Source organism: Entelurus aequoreus, linkage group LG09 (genome assembly GCF_033978785.1).
Source record: "Entelurus aequoreus isolate RoL-2023_Sb linkage group LG09, RoL_Eaeq_v1.1, whole genome shotgun sequence".
NCBI lineage: Eukaryota > Metazoa > Chordata > Actinopteri > Syngnathiformes > Syngnathidae > Entelurus > Entelurus aequoreus.
Window position 1 is genome coordinate 74,967,596 of NC_084739.1, and position 24,374 is coordinate 74,991,969.

General features: G+C 39.2%; 2 protein-coding genes and 1 long non-coding RNA gene across 4 annotated transcripts in view; 1 reads left to right on the plus strand and 2 right to left on the minus strand.

Moving 5' to 3' along the window:
- shld2 (shieldin complex subunit 2) overlaps positions 1–3,196 on the minus strand; it is a 25,993-nt gene extending 22,797 nt beyond the window's left edge. The window contains exon 1 of one of the 2 annotated variants that reach the window (XM_062059368.1): positions 655–3,196. In XM_062059368.1, coding sequence (XP_061915352.1) covers positions 655–710 — 56 coding nt within the window. In that variant the 5' untranslated portion in view covers positions 711–3,196. The remainder of the gene's footprint in view (positions 1–654) is intronic. The other variant, XM_062059367.1, reaches the window with a different exon arrangement.
- On the plus strand, positions 2,100–19,176 carry LOC133657724 (glutamate dehydrogenase, mitochondrial-like). The gene is made up of 13 exons (XM_062059370.1): positions 2,100–2,907; positions 8,088–8,168; positions 8,237–8,292; positions 8,373–8,436; positions 8,511–8,605; positions 9,575–9,754; positions 15,940–16,077; positions 16,137–16,274; positions 18,156–18,236; positions 18,329–18,452; positions 18,524–18,615; positions 18,686–18,748; positions 18,829–19,176. Exons 1-13 carry the CDS (start codon positions 2,517–2,519, stop codon positions 18,946–18,948), a joined length of 1,623 nt encoding a protein of 540 aa, XP_061915354.1. The 5' UTR covers positions 2,100–2,516; the 3' UTR covers positions 18,949–19,176.
- Positions 19,177–20,531: 1,355 nt separating this feature from the next.
- On the minus strand, positions 20,532–21,570 carry LOC133656953 (uncharacterized). The gene is made up of 5 exons (XR_009827206.1): positions 21,509–21,570; positions 21,375–21,425; positions 20,893–20,954; positions 20,728–20,785; positions 20,532–20,585 (listed from the first exon to the last, which is right to left on the minus strand). It is a non-coding gene; the product is annotated as an uncharacterized LOC133656953 (long non-coding RNA).
- Between the last annotated feature and the right edge of the window lie 2,804 nt (positions 21,571–24,374).

Here is a 24,374-nt window from a genome sequence, read left to right on the forward strand (position 1 = left end):
TACCGGTATACTTGACAACATTCATCGTAAATATGAAATTACGTTTTCAACCAAAATGCTACTCAAAGCTACCGACTTCAGTCCTACAGCTAAGCTACTGAGAACGCTAACGTTATCATATTCTCTGAATTCTTTAGCCTTTTATATGCCGAACAAAATATTGGGAAAATTGTTTTGAATTGAGAATAGACTCTGAATCGAATCGTCACCCCAAAAATAGGAATCAAATTGAATCATGAGTTGGTGTAAGATTCACATTCCTAATGGTTACGTAGTTGACTTAGCATGACAATGTATTGAAAAATGTACTTATCGTGGAAAAAACTCCATTTGTTGTTTGTTGCTGTCATTTAAGTCGTGTTACACTTCACAGCATTCATCGTAAATATGAAATGGCGTTTTCAACAAAAATGCTACTCAAGCTACCGACTTCAGTGCTACAGTAAGCCACTGTGAACGCTAACGTTATCATACCCTCTGAATTCTTTTAATTTAATTCTTTTATGCCAAACAAAATATTGGGAAAATTGTTTTGAATTGAGAATAGACTCTGAATCGAATCAATAGTTTGTGGAAGATTCACATCCCTAACGGTTACGTAACTGACTTAGCATGACAACATTTTGAAAAATTTACTTAACTTCGAAAACAAACCTCAATTTGTTGTTTGTTGCTGTCATTTGAGTCGTGTTATACTTGACAACATTCATCGTAAATATGAAGTGACGTTTTCAACGTGAATACTACTCAAAGCTACAAACTTCAGTGGTACAGCTATAGTTACTGGGACCGCTAATATTACCATATTTTCAAAAAAATGTTATCATCATTTAAATGCCCAATAATATATTGTGAAAATTGTTTTGTATTGAGAATAGATTCTGAATCAAATCGTCCACCAGGAATTGGAAACAAATTGAATCGTGAGATGTTTTAAGATTCACATCTTTAATAGTTACATAGTTGACTTAGCATGACAGTGTATTAAAATGTTTTACTTATCTATGAAAAAAACAACTTTTGTTGTTCGTTACTGTCATTTAAGTCGTGTTACACTTGACAACATTTATCGTAAATGTGAAATGACGTTTTCAACAAAAATGCTACTCAAAGCTACCGACTTCAGTGTTACAGATAAGCTACTGAGAACGTCAACGTTATCATACTCTCATAATTCTTTTACCTTTTAAAGGCCGAACAAAATATTGGGAAAATTGTTTTGAATTGACAATAGACTCTGAATCGAATCATCACCCCAAAAATAGGAATCGAATTTGAATCGTGAGTTGGTGTAAGATTCACATCCGTAGTGATTTCGTAGTTGACTTAGCATGACAATGTATTGAAAAATGTACTTATCTTTGAAAAAAACAATTTGTTGTTCGTTGCTGTCACTCGAGTCATGTTATACTCGTGACATTTTCAACATGAATGCTACTCAAAGCTATAGACTTCAGTGCTACGGCTCTCTTACTGAGAACGCTAATGTTACCATATTTTCAAAATGTTCTATTATCATTTATATTCCCAATAATATATTGTGAAAATTGTTTTGAATTGAGAATAGATTGGAACAAATTGAATCGTAAATTCAATCTTTAATAGTTACGTAGTTGACTTAGCATGACAGTGTTATAAAAAATGTACTTATCTATGAAACAAAAAACTTTTGTTGTTCGTTACTGTCATTTAAGTCGTGTTACACTTTACAATTTATCGTAAATGTGAAAAGACATTTTCAACAAAAATGCTACTCACAGCTACAGACTTCCGTGCGACAGCTAAGCTACTGAGAACGAAACCATTATTATTTATTATTACCAATTCTTTATTCCCATCTATATGACAAATAATATATTGTGAAAATCGTTCTGAATTGAGAATAGATTCTGAATCGAATCGTCCGAATAATAGGATCGAATTGAATTGTAAGTTGGTGTAAGATTCACATCCCTAATGGTTATGTCGTTGACTTAGCATGACAATGTATTGAAAAATGTACTGATCTTGGAAAAATTTAATTTGTTGCTTGCTGCTGTCATTTAAGTGCTGTTGCCTAGCAACAGGGCTACAGTCAAGCTAGGATAAGCTAAGCTAACTGTAGCGCCGAAGTCTGCAGCTTCGAGTACATAATTCGGTGCTACGATTAAAGCTAGTCTACTGAGAACGCCAACGTTACCATACTCTCAGAATTCAGAGTTTTAAGTTCAAAGTTACGACGCACAGAATGACGTAACGACGCAGAGTTTGATGCTGAAGTTAGCCACAAGATGCACACAGGTGTGTAACCAAGTTAGCGTTGGAAGCTAATGCTAAGCTAACATTAGCCAGGTGTCGGATGTTGACTCGATGAAGGTGAAGTTGGTCACAAAGGAGGAAGAAGAAGAAGAAAAGGAGGAGCGGGAAGAAGAAACGGAAGAAAAAGAGGAGGAGTTCTTTGCTTCCATTTCCGTGTTGACTTTCTAGCTCCGTCCCGTCGTCTTGTTGGAACTTTTCTAGCTTTAAAAAGAACCAAAATGTACCGGAACTTCGTAGGGCTGCTTGCCCGGGGGACGAGCGGCTGGCTGGGCGCCGCTGAGTCGGTTCTCCCGGCGTCCGCGTCTCGGCTGCGGTGCCGCGACTACTCCTCGGCCGTGGACCGGGACGACGACCCCAACTTCTTCACCATGGTGGAGGGCTTCTTCGACCGCGGCGCCGCCATCGTGGAGAACAAGCTGGTGGACGACCTGAAGACCCGGGAAAGTGTCGAGAACAAGCGGAAGCGAGTCCGCGGGATCCTGCGGATCATCAAGCCGTGCAACCACGTCCTGAGCGTCAACTTCCCCATCAAGAGAGACAGCGGAGAGTGGGAGGTGGTGGAGGGCTACCGGGCTCAGCACAGCCAGCACAGGACGCCCTGCAAGGGAGGTCAGCATGGGGCTTAAGGCGGGTGGGGGGACACTCGTGGTACTGTCCACTCGGATGGATCTTGCCATTGTGTGTGTGTGTGTGTGTGTGTGTGTGTGTGTGTGTGTGTGTGTGTGTGTGTGTGTTCTGGCAATGCTTACTTAATGGGGACATCTGTCTGTTTACACAGTCACCTTTAGGGGACCTCTGACGGTATGGGGACAAAAAAACAGGTCCCCTAAAGCAGTGGTCCCCAACCACCGGGCCGCGGCCCGGTACCGGTCCGTGGCCCGGTACCGGTCCGCAAAAGAAATTTAAAAATTAAAAAAAAAAAAAAAATTAAATCAACATAAAAAACACAATATATACATAATATATCAATATAGATCAATACAGTCTGCAGGGATACAGTCCGTAAGCACACATGATTGCATTACTTTATGACAAATTTTGTGACAAATTTTCAAGCGTTGACCGGTCCGCAGCTACAAAAAGGTTGGGGACCACTGCCCTAAAGGGAAACCTTTATAAATGATAGTCAGATCCATTCTGAAGACGCCTAAGTGATTTTTAAGCTTTGGCCCATAAAACATGTTTACTGAATAGTAAACATGTTTAACATCTAATTTGAACTTTTTTTTTTAAATGGTCCTCAGTAGTCACGTACAAATTTGTGTGAATTATGCAAAATTATTTAAATTTGGTCCCCATGAACCATATTAACTATTTTTCCCCAAGGTCCCTAGTAAGAATGATCAGCACATTACTTCATCAATCCAGAGATTTAAAGACGTGTATGAGCTTAATGGGCAGTGGCCATTTTACCTCATTTTTTTATGCCTCCACAACCTGTAGAAAGGGTGGTCCCCACAATTGATGATCAAAAACTTGGTCCCCATTTAAAATTATAACATATTTGTGTGTGTGTGTGTGTGTGTGTGTTCTGGCAATGCTTACTTAATGGGGAAATCGCTCTGTTTACACAGTTACCTTTAGGGGACCTCTGACGGTATGGGGACAAAAAACAGGTCCCCTAAAGGGAAACCTTTTTAAATGATAGTCAGATCCATTCTGTATCCTTCTATATATGGTAGTTGGAGTTGCAGACAACTTCATTACTGCTAAATAGCAGTTTTCAGTCATGTCACAGAAGATGCAGGATTTGATTTAACATTTAAGTGGTGAAACTTCCTATAAGAGGACAGCAGTAGTGCTGTATTCTGAGGATCATGTCATACTTAATTTGAACTTCTTTTTTTTTTAAATGGTCCTCAGTAGTCAAGTACAAATTTGTGTGAATTATGCAAAATTATTTAAATTTGGTCCCCAAGAACCATATTAACTCTTTTTCCCCAGGGTCCCCAGTAAGAATGATCAGCACATTACTTCATCAATCCAGAGATTTAAAGACGTGTATGAGCTTAATGGGCAGTGGCCATTTTACCTCATTTTTTATGCCTCCACAACCTGTAGAAATGGTGGTCCCCACAGTTGATGATCAAAAACTTGGTCCCCATTTAAAATTATAACATATTTGTGTGTGTGTGTGTGTGTGTGTGTGTGTGTGTGTCTGTTCTGGCAATGCTTATTTAATGGGGAAATCGCCCTGTTTTACACAGTCACCTTTAGGGGACCTCTGACGGTATGGGGACAAAAAAACAGGTCCCCTAAAGGGAAACCTTTTTAAATGATAGTCAGATCCATTCTATATCCTTCTATATATGGTAGTTGGAGTTGCAGACAACTTCATTACTGCTAAATAGCAGTTTTCAGTCATGTCACAGCAGATGCAGGATTTGCTTTAACATTTAAGTGGTGACACTTCCTATAAGAGGACAGCAGTAGTGCTGTATTCTGAGGATCATGTCATACTTAATTTGAACTTTTTTTTTTTTTTTTAAATGGTCCTCAGTAGTCAAGTACAAATTTGTGTGAATTATGCAAAATTATTTAAATTTGGTCCCCGTGAACCATATTAACTCTTTTTCCCCAGGGTCCCCAGTAAGAATGATCAGCACATTACTTCATCAATCCAGAGATTTAAAGATGTGTATGAGCTAACTGGGCAGTGGCCATTTTACCTCATTTTTTTATGCCTCCACAACCTGTAGAAAGGGTGGTCCCCACAATTCATGATCAAAAACTTGGTCCCCATTCCAAATTATAACGTGTGTGTGTGTGTTGTTGTATTTCTACCCTTCTTAAGACATCAACAAGGGAAAAGTACCTTCCATATGAGGACCGGTGAACAAGTTAGGACCGAAATCATGGTCCCAATACGGAAAACCATTGCATCTAATAGAGAATGTCCCATTTGCATACCAGGGGGTGAAATCTATCGAAATTAGGGTGGTCCAAAAAAGGAAGGGTTTTTCAAATGTACTGTGTGTCGGTTTTAAAAGTGCTGCCCCTCTGGTCAACATATGAAATAACAAGTGTGTGTAACAATTAATTAAAATAAATAAATATGTATATTATTACTTACTGTAATAATTTCAAGTAAATAATGAAGATTAAAAACCAATTACCAATTAAAAATTTAAATAAAGAAAAATGAACTAAAATAAGTATTTTTCTCACAATGTGGCGACTTTTTTCTTATAAAATTGGGAACAATTTCTCATATTGTTTCTGTAATATTGCAATATTTTCTCGTAAAATGATTACTTTTTACTGCAAAATGGTGACATTTGTCATATAAAATTCTGACTTTTATCACAATATTGCCAATGTTTTTGTTGTTCTTGTAAAATGGTGACATTTTTTAAATAAAATTATGACTTTTGTCATAATTTTGCCAAGTAAAATTCTGATGATTATTATAATATTGCCAAAATTTCTCACTTTTCTTATAAAATTGTGACTTTTGTCGAGAAAAATTACGACTCTTTTCATAAAATTGCCAAAATGTTAAGCTTTTCTTGTACAATTGTGACTGTTATTGAGTAAAATTCCAACCTTTATCATAATATTGCACAAATGTTCAGTTTTTCTTTTTTATATTTGCATAGTATGTATATATTATTAATGTTGTAAATAAAAATCTTTATATATCTAGAAAGGGTGGTCCTAAAGAGGTAGGCATTTTTCGGAGGTCTCAAGAAGGTAACACATAACACATACAAGAGTGTGTGTGTGTGTGTGTGTGTGTGTGTGTGTGTGTGTGTGTGTGTGTGTGTGTGTGTGTGTGTGTGTGTGTGTGTGTGTGTGTGTGTGTGTGTGTGTGCGCGTGCGTGTGATGTAAAGTTTCCTCACTGATCAGGAATGTTGAAATTCTGGTCCTGTGTGTGCATGTGTGTGCATGAGAAAGATGTGACGATTATAATTTGTCACAGGTTTTAGGTGTTTTGAGCACACCTTGACCAAATTGAGGCCCTTAGCAGGGTTAGGGCCCCTATTACAACTTTTTTTTTCTACTTTTAAAATCAAACTTAGTGTGTAATAAATGTAATTGCATATCTATGGAGTGAAATTACTGGCAAAACTTCTCAAACACCCCAACCATTTGCAAGTAAACATAACAATTTTCATAATATTCCACCTGAAAGATCCACACACCTGCACTCAGAGCACCTGCAATTTGTACTCTGCAATGACAGGCGGTGCTGCTAATTCAACTTAAGTGCGTCAGAGCTACAGTTATTTGCGCATGGTGCCGTCAGCCAAATACAACAAAGGAGGAGCAGGGTGGAGAGTAACACAGCGGACAGAAGAGAGTGGAAACATGCTCAAGTTTCAATTTTCCCCTTCTCTTCCTTTCTTTCCTTTGCTGCTTCTTTGTTATTTTTGGCAGACGGCACCATGCGCAAATAACAGTAGCTCTGACGGCCTTACATTGACCAAGCAACATCACCTGTGGTAGGGTGCAAATTACGGGTCCTGCTCATGCAGGGTGAATATTACTGCCATAAGTTTTAACTTTCAGAAATTATTTTTATACTTGCGAATTGTTTTTATAGTTAAAGGAAATTGTTTTAGTTGCAGGACATTTTTTTGTTTTACTTGTGAATCATTATATACCTTGCAGAATTTGTATTATTTACTTGCGAATCGTTTTTATAATTGGCAAATTTTCTTTTTTTTTTTACTTGCAATCGGTTTTTTTTTACTTGCAGAATTATTATTTTTTTTACTTCCAATCATTTTTTTACTTGCCGAAGATGGTTTTCTTTACTTCCAAATCGTTTTTTTTACCTGCATAATTTTTTCCTTACTTCCAATAATTTTTTTACTTGCAGAAAATTGTTTTCTTTACTTTCGAATCCTTTTTTTTACTTACATAAAATGTTTTGTTTTTTTTACTTGGAGAATTTTTTTTTTACTTCCAATTGTTTTTTTTTACTTGCAGAAAATTGTCTTCTTTACTTCTGAATCATTTTTTTACTTGCAGAAAATGTTTTTTAAATTTTTTTACTTCCAATCGTTTTTTTTACTTCCATTGTTTTTTTGCTGACAGACAATTTTCTTTACTTCCGAATAATTTTTTACTTGCAGAATTTTTTTTTTTTAACTTCTGAAATGTTTGTTTTTTTCCTTGCAGAATTATATATTTTTTTTACTTCCAATCAGTTTTTTTTTACTTGCAGAAAATTATTTTCTTTACTTCCGAATCATTTTTTACTTGAAGAATTATTATTTTTTTACTTCTGAAATGTTTTTTTTTCCTTGCAGAATTATTTTTTTCACTTGAAATTGTTTTTTACTTGCAGGAAATTTTCTTTACTTCTGAATTTTTTTTTTACTTGCAGAAAATGTTCTTTTTTAAATTTACTTCCAATCGTTTTTTTTACTTGCAGAAATTTTTTTTTTTTACTTCCAATTGTTTTTTTGCTTGCAGAAAATGTTCTTTACTTCCGAATAATTTTTTTACTTGCAGTAAATGTGTTATTTTAACTTCGAATCGTTTTTTTACTGGCAGAATTTTTTAAAACTTCAGAATATTTTTTTTTCCTTGCGGAATATACTGTATATTTATTTGACTTCCAAAACGTTTTTACCGCTTTCTTCCGTTTTCTTTTATCGAACACATTTTTTATTGATATAGATTACGTGTCTATCGCGATATACATTGATATCGTTTCATGGCTCAGCCCTCCATTTTTGACACAGGTTTCCTCCAGCCTTGTGGGCACACATTTGGGTTTGGCAACCTTTTCATGTAAACAGGAAGTGACACTTTTTGACTGTTTGTGTGTTTCCAGGGATTCGATACAGTATGGACGTGTCTCTCGACGAGGTCAAAGCGTTGGCGTCGCTGATGACGTACAAATGCGCAGTGGTCGGTAAGTAGAGCGACGTCGGTGCCCAAGGCAGCATATGGTGGGTTTAAAAGTCATGGCCGGTGTTGTAGATGTCCCCTTTGGTGGAGCCAAGGCAGGACTCAAGATCGACCCCAAGAAGTACTCCGTAAGTCCTCGTTGACCACGGTTCTTCTTCCGCGTCCTCCCGGGCGTGAGCACTTTATGTCACCAGTGATGTGTTTCCAGGACAACGAGATGGAGAAGATCACCAGGAGGTTCACTGTGGAGCTGGCCAAGAAAGGTTTCATCGGTCAGTAGGAAAAGACCCACCACACGTACAAGAAGAGGAGGACTAAATATTTGGGAATGTTTTGTCTTTTGCAGGACCCGGGATAGACGTTCCTGCTCCAGACATGGGCACTGGAGAGAGGGAGATGTCCTGGATCGCAGACACCTTCGCCACCACCATGGGACACAACGTGAGTCCACGCCTGGACAGCACTTGTTTGGGACGTAAAAATATGTCTCGCTTGTGTCGGTCTTTCTGAAGGACACCGGTGTCAAACTCAAGGCCCGGGGGCCAAATCTGGCCCGCCACGTCATTGTATTGTCTCACCAAATCCTTTTATTATGACCCACCACATCATAATGTGGCCAACCACATTTTTTAATGTGGCCAACCACATTTTTTAATGTGGCCAACCACATTTTTTAATGTGGCCAGCCACGTTTTTTAACGTGGCCAACCACGTTTTTTAACGTGGCCAACCACGTTTTTTAATGTGAACAACCACGTTTTTTAATGTGGCCAATCACGTTTTTAAGTGGCCAACCCCGTTTTTTAATGTGAACAACCATTTTTTAATGTGGCCAACCACATTTTTTAAAGTGGCCAGTCACATCTTTTTAATGTAACTTGCCAAATCATTTAAATGTAGCCCTCTGTAATTTTAATTTTAACCTACTCAGTGGCCTAGTGGTTAGAGTGTCCGCCCTGACATCGGTAGGTTGTGAGTTCAAACCCCGGCCGAGTCATACCAAAGACTATAAAAATGGGACCCATTACCTCCCTGCTTGGCATTCAGCATCAAGGGTTGGAATCGGGGGTTAAATCACCAAAATGATTCCCGGGCGCGACCAACGCTGCTGCTCACTGCTCCCCTCACCTCCCAGGGGGTGATCAAGGGTGATGGGTCAAATGCAGAGAATAATTTCGCCACACCTGGTGTGTGTGTGACAATCATTGGCACTTTAACTTTAACTTAATGTGGCCTGCAAAAGGCTGACAATAAAATAGCACTTTCTGGCTAAAAGTATTTGTTCTTTAGATTTTCACAGAAAAATGTTGCACTTGTTTTACAGCTTATTATTATCAGATCGCGCAACAAAATGTTCCAAGCATTTTCTTGGTTACCAAAAATAAACACTTAAATATCTGCCTGTTTTAGGACATCAACGCTTACGCCTGTGTCACGGGGAAGCCCATCAGCCAAGGAGGGATCCACGGTCGGATCTCGGCCACCGGACGAGGAGTTTTGCACGGCATCGAGAACTTTGTCAACGAGGCGGCATACATGAGCAAGCTGGGAATGTGTCCCGGCTTCCAGGACAAGACCTTCGTCCTCCAGGTAGAACACTGTGGAAATATCAATCAGCTAAAATGCGCCAAACATGGATAAGTGTGGAGAGAGTGTTTTGCATCTGTAGCGGTAAAGTCCTATACTCTACCGCTACATGGTTGCCGAATATAAATGAAGTTTGCAGCCGGCTAATAATCGATGTTCAGAATGATTTCCGTGTTTAACCAAAATATTTATTAACAGACAGTCATGTAAATTATACTCACTTTGTAACAAAAATGGAAAATAAACATGAGCAAACAAATCATAGCCTGACACAATCAAAAACTGTTGCGCCTCCACTCAGCAACACCTGAGCAAGATCCCAGCCCCTCCCTAAGTAGACTGGCACTTGGCTTTGAGCCAACCCCTTTAGTGACGTCAAATTGATGACGGACAGAAAGAGTAAATGGCTCTAACACACCAGCCCCTAATTGCTACTGGCGTGATGAACAGAGCAATTGAATTAAAAATAAATACATACGAATAGAGCCATAATACCAAAATAAAACCCTTTTTCTTTGGCTTTCATGTTCCCTTTTGCAATAATGCAGTTATTTTACTCCATACCTTTCACATAGAAGGCATATCTTAGTTATGGGTCTTTCGATTATGCTCATTTTGGTTTGCAGACTGAGCGTACGAGGCCTTTCCTATCAGGAAAGGTTACCAGTATTCTTCTAAGTATCAAACTTCCTCTTGGTGCTGAAGCATCCATTTTCATTTGTCCTCTTTTGTCGCTCTTGTAGCAACGGTAAATACTCGCAAATCCACCTTTTCCAAAAAAGGTCAGCGATATAGACTCTGCCTCCATCTTCTCTTTGAGTACAAATCCTTTTTTTCTTTCTGCTTCCAAACTTTGAGTCTTGCCTTTTCCATTTCTCTCCTTTCCTTCTCCTCGTGTTGTTGCTGGAGAAGTGCTTGCTCCAAGGCTCTTTGTCTTTCTAGCTCTAGAGCTCTCTCTCTGGCCAGTGCTTGCTCTCGCTCTTCCTGCTTTTTGGCCAAAGCATGTTCTCTCCTGCCTCTCCTTTTTCCAAAGCAAGTTTTTTCTCCCACTGCAAAGCTTTTCTTGCTCCTCTTTTTCAATGCGGAAGCTTTGAGCCCACTCATAGGACGTTTGGGCTGAATGTGTTCCGCCAATGCTCTAGTTGATAAGCGATTCCTCCAACCTGTTAACGATTGTGTGGTTAACAGTAACTGTGGGGCTCCCATTGTTGCCTTGTATTTGCCCATTAATTACCCACCCCAATAGGGTTCTGACAGCATAGGGTCCATCTCCGTGGCTGTTAATCACCTCCCATGGTTCCAATAACTTGGAGGCGTTGGTACCAATTAACAGGTCCACGTTGGCAGTTAGTCGAGGGATTTTGATGCCTTTGAGGTAAGGTCACTTATCTAGCTCTGATTCACTGATAAGATTGTTGGTACCCACAGGCATCTGCCTTTGAGTGAACACATCAGGAAGCTCAAAAAACTTACTGCCAGTAAGATTAGAGATTTTCAGGCCTTTTACAACGCTGCTAGGGACCGCCTTACTGTGCCCCATGGTGCGCAAGTGGACTCTTGTTCTTCGGCCTTCTGTGTTTAGCCTGTTCAGTAGCTGTTCAGAACAGAAGGTCCTGTGCTTCCTGGATCTAGGAAAGCGTATGTCTGGACTATCTTGCTGCCCTTTGAGCACTTCACTTGAACAGGCAGGATAGGTAAAATCCCATAGTTGCCAGCCCCTGTATGGCCACAAGTTGATGATTTAGTGCAATTCTTTGCTTCTATCTTTGGCAGATGGCTATTTCCTCCACTTTCCAGATGTCTTCTGTCAATATGTAGCACTTCGGGATGTGTCTTGTTGCAGTAAGAGCAAGTGATGCGCCTGTCACAACTCTTGCTCAGGTGCCCTGTGCATAGGCAACCAAAACACAGGCCTTTTTCTTTTAAAAAGTTAAGCTTTTCCCTGTGTGCCTTCTTTCCCAGTATCTCACAGTGCTCCAATGCGTGTCGACTTTTACAATAAAGACAGGGAATACAGTTTATCTTGGAGGTGTTCACAAACTTTTTCAAGTGTGATTCTTGTTTAGGTTCAGTGGCAACTGCCACCTGAGTTGCGAAACTGCTTCTTCTGAACTGTGATTTGCTTTGATGCATAGGCTTGGATTTGGTTATTGTTTTATTTCGAGGAATGTCCTGAATGTCGCCAAAGACAGGATCTGAAGCAATTCGGACCTGCTGTTCAATAAATTTCACAATGTCTATGAAACAAGCACGTCGCTTTTGTTGTCAGCTGCTTTTCCTCTCCACTGGTGCCTTAATTTGTAAGGAAGCTTTTGTATGAGCATTTTCATGCTAGCTGGCATATTGAGCTCATCCAAGTATTGCAGCTCTTCCATGGCATTGGAGCATTCTCGCAATTAGAGTGCATAAGCTTGGAGATTTTTTACATCCTCAGACTTGATGTTTGGCCAAACCATGATTTTGTCCAGGTAGGCTGCTGTTATTTTTAAAGGATTTCCAAAGTGTTCCCTTAGTAGGCGTTTTGCTGTAGCATAGCCTCTCTCTGTAGGCATATGGAGGCAACTGCGCACCAAATCTCTCGGCTGTCCTTTGGTAAACTGCTCCAGATAATATAAGCAGTCACCACAATCATTGGTTTTTGCCTCCACATAATGCTCAAATGCTTTTATGAAAGCCTGAAACTGCAATGGGTCACCTTCAAAAACCGGAATGTGTCTGTGTGGAAGTAATTGGGAGGTTTGTGCTTGAACCAGGAGTGCCATCATTTCATTTTGCCTTTGTAATATAGTGTGGAATTCACCTGGTATTGTGTGCCTTGAAATGATTGAGCTGCTTGAGGTAAATGTTGCCTTGATTGGTTTTCCACAGGATCCAAAGTTGATGAGCGAAGTGGTTTGTTTGGTTGAGGGTATGAATGAACCTTGTTTGGGGCATTCTTGGCTGTGTGAAGCTCTGAAGGAGCAGCTTTAACAGACTGCTGAAGTTGTTCTACAGGCTGTGCAGGCACTTTTCTCAGTTTTGTTACTTGCCTATAATAGGACTCAATTCCATCAGACTTTTTGCTCCTGCCAGAAACACTGGCTTCATGGAGAACAGACAATTTAGCATTGTGGGCTGCTATTTGAGCATCCAATTCCATTTGCTCCTTTTTCCTCCTTATGGCCTCTGCTTGTTCCTCCTGTTCCCTCTTTAGAGCTGCTGCCTGCTCATCTTGTTCCCTCTTTAGAGCTGCTGCCTGCGCCTCCAATGCATGAATGTCTTTTAAAGCAATAGCATGGGCAATAAGTGCTGCCTTATCTGCCTCTGCTATTATGCAAGCAGAAGAAGTGGAATAACTTTTGCTTTTGTTTGAGGCTGTGGAATTATTGAGCTTTGATAAGACATTGGATTGAACATTTGAAATGCTGTCGTGGGGTTGTACACTTTCATTTTCTAAACCATCAACAGCAGAACCATCATTTTCAACCTCATCATCATCATCAGTGTTTTGAGAATACATCAACCTGTCAACACTGTCAATAAAACAATCAAAATTCAACATTTTTGCTTTGTACCATGTCTCATTGTTTAGTACACTCATCATCTGGCAACAGAGACAACAAAGTTTTGTGCACTTTTCTGGTTTCATGATAAAAACCCATAAACCTGCTAAATTCCTTCTTTAGCTCATGTGAACGTGTTTCGTCATTTAACACGGCAATGACCCCCTCTTTCAGCATTGAGAGTCTTTGCAACTTTCATTTTCTTTCCCCTTTCAAACTCAATTATGTGACCTAGAGCTTTGGGTGTCATTTTTACCACACGTTTTTTCCCTTCAACCCCTTGCCCAACATTGTCACGTTCAGCCACATTGTCCTCCTGTGGCTGTTTATGTTCGTCAGCGCACATTTGTGCTCCCACCTCCTCCATTTGGAAAAGTCAAAGTTTTTCAACCCGCGCGCAAGTCAAGTCAAATAGTCACCAATGCATTGGATTGTTCAATATTTGTGTGCACACATTTTAACAATGGCCGTTTTGTTTTTGTTTATGTCGGCGCGCCGCTAAAACATACCACACAGGTGTAGGACGGGCTCAACGCTGCTCCGCGTCCTCCTCCACGCACGGCACGCACGCGCGCGGCTTGGCTCGGTCGGATGATCTGCTGCTGCTGCTGCTGCTGCTGCTGCTGCTGCTGCTGCTGCTGCTGCTGCTGCTGCTGGCTGCTGGCTGCTGTCCCCGGCAATGAGCGACCCTGTAGCTCTCCAGTGGGACTCGTAGCTGTCGATGCAGAGCTTGATTGCAGAAGGTCTCCGCCGCTTCGCCGATCCGTTTCCTCCGCCGCCGGTCGCCAAACAAACGCTGACAGCGGCCCGTGCGTTCCTCTTCCAAAACGAGCCTCGAAGCTTGTTGCTTCCCAATAAACAACTCTCGTTCCGATGAGGCAGTTTTTGACTAAGTGTAGCGGTAAAGTCCTATACTCTACCGCTACATGGTTGCCGAATATAAATGAAGCTAGTTCCGACGTGTGCAGCCGGCTAATAACCGATGTCCAGAATGATTTCCGTGTTTAACCAAAATATTTATTAACAGACAGTCATGTAAATTATACTCACTTTGTAACAAAAATGGAAAATAAACGTGAGCAAACAAATCATAGCCTGACACGATCAAAAACTGTTGCGCCTCCACTCAGCAACACCTGAGCAAGATCCCAGCCCCTCCCTAAGTAGACTGGCACTTGGCTTTGAGCCAACCCCTTTAGTGACGTCAAATTGATGACGGACAGAAAGAGTAAATGGCTCTAACAGCATCTTTCCCATCATGCATTGCAGGGGACTTAAACGGGTGTAATTTTGAATTATGTGTTGTGCTTGGACATTTTTGTTTGTAATATCCACAGAGTTCAGTGAGCAAGTTGTGTTACGTGTGACCATGTGTGTTGACTTTTTGTGCTAGTTTATTCGCACTATGAGTGAAAGGTTGTCTGCATTAAGTCAAGTGTAAAATTCATGATCATTAACTTGATTTGCTCACACTGTCCCGAAGATGGTGACAAATTTGCAACAATTAACAGTCTAAAATTAAAATTAAAGCTGGACAGATTTCTTACTAAATTAAACTGGAAATGGCAGTAGTTTGGACATTGTTTCAGCTTTTATTTTTTTACAAAATAAAAAAATATCAAAATGGCTGCCATATACTTTGACTTTTGGTTATGTGGCCCTTGGTGATAAAGGTTTGGACACCCGTGTTTTATTAGCTTACATCAGTGTTTTTCAACCACTGTGCCGTGAGATACAGTCTGGTGTGCCGTGGGACATTATCTAATTTCACCTATTTGGGTTAAAATATTTTTTGCAAACCAGTAATTATAGTCTGCAAATGATGTGTTGTTGTTGAGTGTCGGTGCTGTCTAGAGCTCGGCAGAGTAACCGTGTAATACTCTTCCATATCAGTAGGTGGCAGCCGGTAGCTAATTGTTTTGTAGATGTCGGAAACAGCGGTAGGCAGCATGCAGGTAAAAAGGTATCTTATGCTTAAACCAAAAATAAACAAAAGGTGAGTGGCCCTAAGAAAAGTAATTAAAGCTTAGGGAAGGCTATGCAGAAGGAAACTAAAACTGAACTGGCTGCAAAGTAAAGAAAAACAGAATGCTGGACGACAGCAAAGACTTACTGTGGAGCAAAGACGGCGTCCACAAAGTACATCCAAACATGGCATGACAATCAACAATGTCCTCACAAAGAAGGATAAAAACAACTAAAATCTTCTTCATTGCTAAAACAAAGTAGATGCGGGAAATATCGCTCAAAGGAAAACATGAAACTGCTACAGGAAAATACCAAAAAAAGAGGAAAAGCCATTAAAATAGGAGCGCAAGACAAGAACTAAAACACTACACACAGGAAAACAGCAATAAACTCCAAATAAGTCAAGGTGCGATGTGACAGGTGGTGACAGTACACCTACTTTGAGACAAGAGCTATATTGATGCATGCTTGGTTAAGGTTTAAAGTCATATCCAACAATTGCGACAATGACTTTTTACTGTCAACTGAGTTTTGTTTTTTAATGATGTCAGCTGGTGGTGTGCCTCCGCATTTTTTCAACGCAAAAAATGTGCCTTGGCTCAAAAAAGGTTGAAAAACACTGGCTTACATGACAACAGTTAGCATTAGCCTGCAAGTTGATGCCTTCCCTCACTTCAGGGTTTTGGCAACGTGGGCCTCCACTCCATGAGATACCTTCATCGCTTTGGAGCAAAGTGCATCGGGATCGGAGAGTGGGACGGAAGCATCTGGAACCCGGAAGGCCTCGATCCCAAAGAGCTGGAGGACTACAAACTGGTCTGTACTTCCCGTGGTAGACCCACGCTGTGTTTATGGCAAAGTCCACTTGTCTCCAGGCCAACGGGACCATCGTGGGCTTCCCCAACTCCACGCCGTACGAAGGAAGCATCTTGGAGGCCGACTGTGACATCCTGGTTCCCGCCGCCAGCGAGAAGCAGCTGACCAAGAGCAACGCCCACAAGATCAAGGCCAAGGTGCCGCACTCCACCTCGGATCGGTCGCTTGATTAGTCCCTCCGGGGTTCCGCCATGTGGCAGTTGAGCCCACTCACACAGATTATGCGCGGCCTCACAACTTTTGACTTTCTTATCTCATACTTTATATTTTTATCTCATAATTATGAATTTTTCTCTCATAATTTTGACTTTTTATCTCATAATTTTGACTTTGTATCTCTTAATTTCGATTTTGTATCTCATAATTGACTTTTTATCTCATAATTCTGATTTTGTAGTTTATGACTTATCTCATCATTTCGATTTTAATCTCATAGTTATGAATTTTTATCTCATAAATTTGACTGTTTACATCATAATGATTGTTTCATAATTTTGACATTTTATCTGATAATTATGACTTTTTATCTAATTTATTACTTTTTATCTCATAATTTTGACTTTTTATCTCATGACTATCTCATAATTTCGACATTTTATTTCATTACTATGACTTTTTATCTCATTTATTACTTTTTATCTCATAATTTTGACTTTTTATCTCATGACTATCTCATAATTTTGACATTTTATCTCATAATTATGACTTTTTATTTCAAAATTTTTACTTATCTCATAATTACATTTGTATCTCATAATTATGATTTTTTTAATCATAATTTTGACTTTATCTCATAATTTCAACTTTTTATTTTATAGTTATGACTTTTTATCTCATTTCAACTTTTTATCATAATGACTTTCTCATAATTTCGACATTTTATCTCATAATTATGACTTTTTATCTAATTTATTACTTTTTATCTCATAATTTAGACTTTTATGTCATAATTTTGACTATCTCATTTATTACTTTTTATCTCATAATTTTGACTTTTTATGTCATAATTTTGACATTTTATCTCATAATTATGACTTTTTATTTCAAAATTTTGACTTATCTCATAATTTAGATTTGTATCTCATAATTAGGATTTTTTAATCATCATTTTGACTTTTTATCTCAATTTCAACTTTTTATTTTATAGTTATGACTTTTTATCTCATTTCAACTTTATATCATAATGACTCTCATAATTTCGACATTTTATCTCATAATTATGACTCAATTTTTAATCAATTTTGACTTTTGATCTCATAATTTTGATTTTTCTCTCATAATTATGAATTTTTCTATCATCATTTTGACTTTTTATCTCATAATTTCGATTTTGTATCTCATAACTGACTTTTTATCTCATAATTCTGACTTTGTAGTTTATGACTTATCTCATCATTTCGATTTTAATCTCATAGTTATGAATTTTTATCTCATAAATTTGACTGTTTATCTCATGACTATCTCATAATTTTGACATTTTATCTCATAATTAGGACTTTTTATGTCATTTATTAATTTTTATCTCATAATTTTGACTTTTTATCTCATGACTATCTCATAATTTTGACACTTTATCTCATAATTATGACTTTTTATTTCAAAATTTTGACTTTCTTATCTCATAATTTAGATTTGTATCTCATAATTATGATTTTTTAATCATAATTTTGACTTTTTATCTCATAATTTCAACTTTTTATCATAATGACTCTCATAATTTCGACATTTTATCTCATAATTATGACTTTTTATTTCAAAATTTTGACTATCTCATAATATAATTTTTAATAAATTTTGACTTTTGATCTCATAACTTTTAGTTTTTTATCTCAAATTAAACTTTTTATCTCATAATTTCATTTTTTTTTATCTCATACTAATTAGAGTATTCATTTATTAGTGGCGGAAAAGGCTTCTATATAGGACTGACTGATTGATTGATTGATTGATTGATTGATTGATAGCGACGTCTTTTTAACCGGCGGTGTGTTTTGTGTCGGCCATCTTTCTTTGGACAGATCATCGCGGAGGGCGCTAACGGTCCAACCACGCCGGAGGCTGACCGAATCTTCCTGGACAGAAACATCTTGGTCATCCCGGTACGTTGACTCCGCCCACTTTACAAACACCACGCACATGCCGTTAGGCGACGTCGCCGGGCTAACCTTTGCTCCGCCCCCTCAACGCGCAGGACATGTACCTGAACGCGGGTGGCGTGACCGTCTCCTACTTCGAGTGGCTGAAAAACCTCAACCACGTCAGCTACGGACGCCTGACGTTCAAATACGAGCGCGACTCCAACTACCACCTGCTGAGTGAGTAAGCCCCGCCCACTTTCCCCGGGGCGACGACGGAGGAAAACGCCGATGTTTTTTTCCCTCCGCAGTGTCGGTGCAGGAGAGTCTGGAGCGCAAGTTTGGAAAACACAACGGCGCCATTCCGGTCGTTCCCACCTCAGAGTTCCAAGCGCGGATTGCCGTGAGTACATGACGCCGTTGCTCCGCCCCCTTCCGGTCACATGTGCCGTAACAGCTGTGCTGCGCCGCAGGGGGCCTCCGAGAAAGACATCGTCCACTCGGGCTTGGCCTTCACCATGGAGCGCTCGGCCAGGGTAAACCCGCTCGCCTCCTGACCTTTGACCTCATGTGTCACATGACTTTTAAATCCTTCTTTAACTCCGCCCCCCGGCAGCAAATTATGCAAACAGCCAACAAGTACAAGCTGGGCTTGGACCTGCGCACCGCCGCCTACGCCAACGCCATCGAGAAAGTCTTCAAGGTTTACAGCGAGGCCGGACTCATCTTCATGTAGTCCGTCGTCGCCACGCCGCCGCTTTCCATCAGCTCTGTCTGCTACAGTACGTTTATCCGTGAGTGTGTCAGTGTGTGTGTGTGTGTGTGTGTGTGTGCAAGAAAGAAAGTTGTAACGGCTTGTCAGTCTGTCATGATGGTCACTTAGACGTTCAGTCAGTCATTGTTTACCTTTTGATACACTCCTTCACTCTGTTTTTCAATTCAGAAAAATAAAGACTGAAGCTTTGTGGCTTGTTTTGCGCTGCAATCTTTTACATAACTTGACTAAACTCCAATTGGTGGGACGTTGGCCCCGCCCACCTTGTCCAAATCTCCCCAAACTTGTCCCAATCATTTACGCAACGTTTGATGAATATCGAATTGTGAGGTGGCGACTTGTCCAGGGTGTACCCCGCCTACTGCCCGAATGCATCTGATATAGGCTCCAGCTCTCACCGCGGCACCGAAAGGGACAAGCGGTAGAAAAATGGATGGATGGATGGATGGATAAACCGGGGTTGTCCAAACCTGCGGGGGTGTTTTCATATTAAAAGGTAGTAATTTGTCGCCATCTCGTGGACAATGTGAGAAACTCTGAACGGGTACCTTCTGAACTACATTGTATATATGACCCAATCCAAACAACCTTTCTTAGTCATGCTCCAGGAAAACAAAAAAAGTCAACACACATAGTCGCACACAACACAACCTGTTCACTGAACTTTGTCAATATTATATATATATATATATATATATATATATAAAAAAAAAGTCCCATCACTATAGAAGCATTGAAATTACACCCATATAAATCCATTGCAAGGCATGATGGGAAAAATGCAAAACACTCCACACTTACCCATTTTTTACTTTTAACTGGCCCTGCGATGAGGTGGCGACTTGTCCAGGGTGTACCCCGCCTTCTGCCCTAATACAGCTGAGATAGGCTCCAGCACCCCCTTGCGGCACCGAAAGGGACAAGCCGTAGGAAATGGATGGAAGGAAGGATAAACCGGGGTTGTCCTGAGTAACCCCTGGCTGCAGCCCGCAGATCGAGGAGGGGCTTATTTTCCCTCAATGTGGGCGGGCTCAACGTTGAGCCCGCGGGCTCCATCTGGTGGCGGAGATCCGAATATGGAAAAAGGTTCATGTATTTGATAGACTTAGACATTCCTACTTTTAACTTGTCAAATGTGTTTTTTTACCATGAAAAAAAAAAAAAAAAAAAATATATATATATATATATATATATATATATATATATATATATATATATATATATATATATATATATATATATATATATATATATATATATATATATATAAACCATAGCATTTACCATGAAAAAAAAGAATAATAATTATATATAAACCATAGCATTTCCAAAAGAGTATAGACACATATTATTTTGCACACTCAATTATATTAGCTAAGTCAAATAAACCAAAGACAGAATACTTTGCATCATTGATTTTATTTTTCACCCCAGGTTAAAAATGTTTGATCTGTAAAGAAAAAAAAAATGTTGTAGCCTAGCCAAATACATTCCTTAAGCTTCCATAAATGTTTAACAATGACAAGTATCAAGGTATTTTTCTGGCCCATAACAAGCAACCCTGTTCCCTGTTTCCAGTTCTGTTCATTTTCCACTGTCTAGAAAGGAAACCGATTGCGGTTCTTATAGGCACAATAACAATGCAAGATGTAAAACTAAGGTAATTGAAATAAGTGGAGGAATTACGCTTTAGTCTAGCAATAGTTGACTACAAGACTAATTAATCACATGACCTCTCACCTGTAGCCCTCCTTGCACTCGTCGCCGTTTTCTGTCCTGCAATCGGTCTTCTTCAGATCTTAGTGATTTAATGACAACATACATTCACTATGAAAACATTCATGTTGGTCTGTTGACCGTGAGTAAAACATTTTTTTTGTGATTTGTGATATTCAAAGCACTTACGGCATGGGGAAGTTCTGCAGGAGAGCGAGACACCACCATCTCCTCATTTGCAGCATGTTTTCCTTTGAAGAAGGAAATGCAGGAAGATGTTAATATCCATCCATCCATCCATTTTCTACCGCTTATTCCCTTCGGGGTCGCGAGGGGCGCTGGAGCCTATCTCAGCTACAATTGGGCGGAAGGTGGGGTACACCCTGGACAAGTCGCCACCTCATCGCAGAGATGTTAATATGTTGTAAAAAAAATAACACCTTGTACACTAAGCATAATGTGTCACGATTTACACATACCTCTCTGAAATCACAATTGGCCCCCATTACAATGTACAGAGTGTACTGTAAGCCAAGAGGTACTGCTTAATATAATGTCAGGCGTATTCCCAAGGATACATTTTTTTCAATACAAATTAATGTGGTTTTAATGTAGCAAGCAAACATTTTGACAGACAACAGCAATGCTATAACATGCTGATTTGGTCTTACCATCAAAACAAACACGCCACAGTTGTTGGAGCACCCTTGCTTTGTTAGGCCCTGAGGTGTGAACAACGTATTTTAATAAAAGTATGGCAAGAAAATAGTAAAAAGTTAGCAAGTGCTATTATGTAATGTCTCACCTGGACATCATTCACACCAAGCTCTCTCCAGGGGCCAGAAGAGAGGCTGTGAGCAACGTGTCTGTACAAATAATAAGCGAAATAAAAGTCACTCAACTTCAATCAACTTTTGATTGAAAAGCACGCATAAACGCTTGGAACAAAGCCTGAACTGAATAAGGAAAAGGTTGGAACTTCAAATCAAAAAGTTTTCATAACAGGCTTAAACAGAACTGCCCGTCTCAAAAAAGATAAATAGTTCTGTTTCCATCTGTTTAAGGAATCAAAATAGTTGGAATATGGAATGGAATATTTTAGATCAAATAAAAACAGAACCATTAATTAAAACAAACAAAGGACAAGTGGTTTAAAACAGAACTACCACTGTCCAGGAGGTGCCCTAAAAACCTGAATAGACTGGTTCTACTCTCATCTCTCCAAGACATGAGACAGCTAGTGGAAGAAAACAAAGTCTTAATACATGTATGATTATATGAGTGACATTCATAGATAACCACAGTGGCACAATAGTTAACTTTACCAGTTGTTCCTGGCTGTCTTGGAGTTTCTGTCCCCAGTATGCAGTGTGTGCTGAAAACTTGTGGAGACTAGGGAAGTCTCCATGAGGTCTCTGCTCACTGTCATCATTTACTAGAGTAGAAAGCAACAACCGAAAAATAAAATCAAGTGTGAAATGTCACATTTCTCATTTGAATGATGTGCAAAATAGAGCCAAAACTTTTTGATTTGAAGTTCCAACCTTTTCCTTATTCAGTTCAGGCTTTGTTCCAAGCGTTTATGCGTGCTTTTCAATCAAAAGTTGATTGAAGTTGAGTGACTTTTATTTGGCTTATTATTTGTACAGACACGTTGCTCACAGCCTCTCTTCTGGTCCCTGGAGAGAGCTTGGTGTGAATGATGTCCAGGTGAGACATTACATAATAGCATTTGCTAACTTTTTACTATTTTCTTGCCATACTTTTATTAAAATACATTGTTCACACCTCAGGGCCTAACAAAGCAAGGGTGCTCCAACAACTGTGGCGTGTTTGTTTTGATGGTAAGACCAAATCAGCATGTTATAGCATTGCTGTTGTCTGTCAAAATGTTTGCTTGCTACATTAAAACCACATTAATTTGTATTGAAAAAAATGTATCCTTGGGAATACGCCTGACATTATATTAAGCAGTACCTCTTGGCTTACAGTACACTCTGTACATTGTAATGGGGGCCAATTGTGATTTCAGAGAGGTATGTGTAAATCGTGACACATTATGCTTAGTGTACAAGGTGTTATTTTTTTTTTTACAACATATTAACATCTCTGCGATGAGGTGGCGACTTGTCCAGGGTGTACCCCGCCTTCCGCCCAATTGTAGCTGAGATAGGCTCCAGCGCCCCTCGCGACCCCGAAGGGAATAAGCGGTAGAAAATGGATGGATGGATGGATATTAACATCTTCCTGCATTTCCTTCTTCAAAGGAAAACATGCTGCAAATTAGGAGATGGTGGTGTCTCGCTCTCCTGCAGAACTTCCCCATGCCGTAAGTGCTTTGAATATCACAAATCACAAAAAAAATGTTTTACTCACGGTCAACAGACCAACATGAATGTTTTCATAGTGAATGTATGTTGTCATTAAATCACTAAGGTCTGAAGAAGACCGATTGCAGGACAGAAAACGGCGACGAGTGCAAGGAGGGCTACAGGTGAGAGGTCATGTGATTAATTAGTCTTGTAGTCAACTATTGCTAGACTAAAGCGTAATTCCTCCACTTATTTCAATTACCTTAGTTTTACATCTTGCATTGTTATTGTGCCTATAAGAACCGCAATCTGTTTCCTTTCTAGACAGTGGAAAATGAACAGAACTGGAAACAGGGAACAGGGTTGCTTGTTATGGGCCAGAAAAATACCTTGATACTTGCCATTGTTAAACATTTATGGGAGCTTAAGGAATGTATTTGGCTAGGCTACAACATTTTTTTTTCTTTACAGATCAAACATTTTTAGCCTGGGGTGAAAAATAAAATCAATGATGCAAAGTCTTCTGTCTTTGGTTTATTTGACTTTGCTAATATAATTGAGTGTGCAAAATAATATGTGTCTATACTCTTATGGAAATGCTATGGTTTAGATATATTTTTTTTTAAATTGTTTTTTCATGGTAAAAAAAATACATTTGACAAGTTAAAAGTAGGAATGTCTAAGTCTATCAAATACATGAACCTTTTTCCATACTATGGTTTATATATTTTTTTTTTAAATTGTTTTTTCATGGTAAAAAAAAATACATTTGACAAGTTTTTTTTGTGGTTTTTTTTGCAAATATTTGTATTGAATTTTACAGTTAAAATCACATTTAACAGTCATACTTTGGTCACGCAAAACCTTCATACAATCGCACATCCACTCATACCCACTCACATGCACACTTGAGGAGAGAGGTGCACTTAAACTTTAACAATTCAAGGTTTACAGTATAAACAGTATTAGAAAAGATACCCAGATATTGTATATATATATATATCCATCCATCCCGCTCTGGCTCAGGATCAGCTACAGGCTATCCAGACCATAGTGGATGAACATTCCTCGGCATCAAGGATCCTCAGGAAGTGATCCCAAGATCACCTCTCGAGGACCTCTCCACCGTTCACACTTAAAAAAGAAAAGGAAAGTCACAGAAGTTGATCAGATGTAAAACAATACAAAATAAAAAGACACAAAAAATAAATAAATAAATAAGCAAATAAACCGTGGCAAGGCCATATCAGAAGTAACAAAAAAAACACAATAATAGTGTAGGATCAATACAGAAAATAATGAAGATAATAAAAAAGGAATAAAACTACAAAAAAGATGGCAGATACATTTGACAAGTTA

Bases quoted from the DNA above. Each gene is read 5' to 3' on its own strand.
- LOC133657724 (XM_062059370.1), top strand. From the start codon at position 2,517: ATGTACCGGAACTTCGTAGGGCTGCTTGCCCGGGGGACGAGCGGCTGG. The intron at 8,437-8,510 runs GTCAGTAGGAAA...TGTCTTTTGCAG, and splicing joins GGCCAAGAAAGGTTTCATCG to GACCCGGGATAGACGTTCCT. The intron at 16,078-16,136 runs GTCTGTACTTCC...ACTTGTCTCCAG, and splicing joins AGCTGGAGGACTACAAACTG to GCCAACGGGACCATCGTGGG.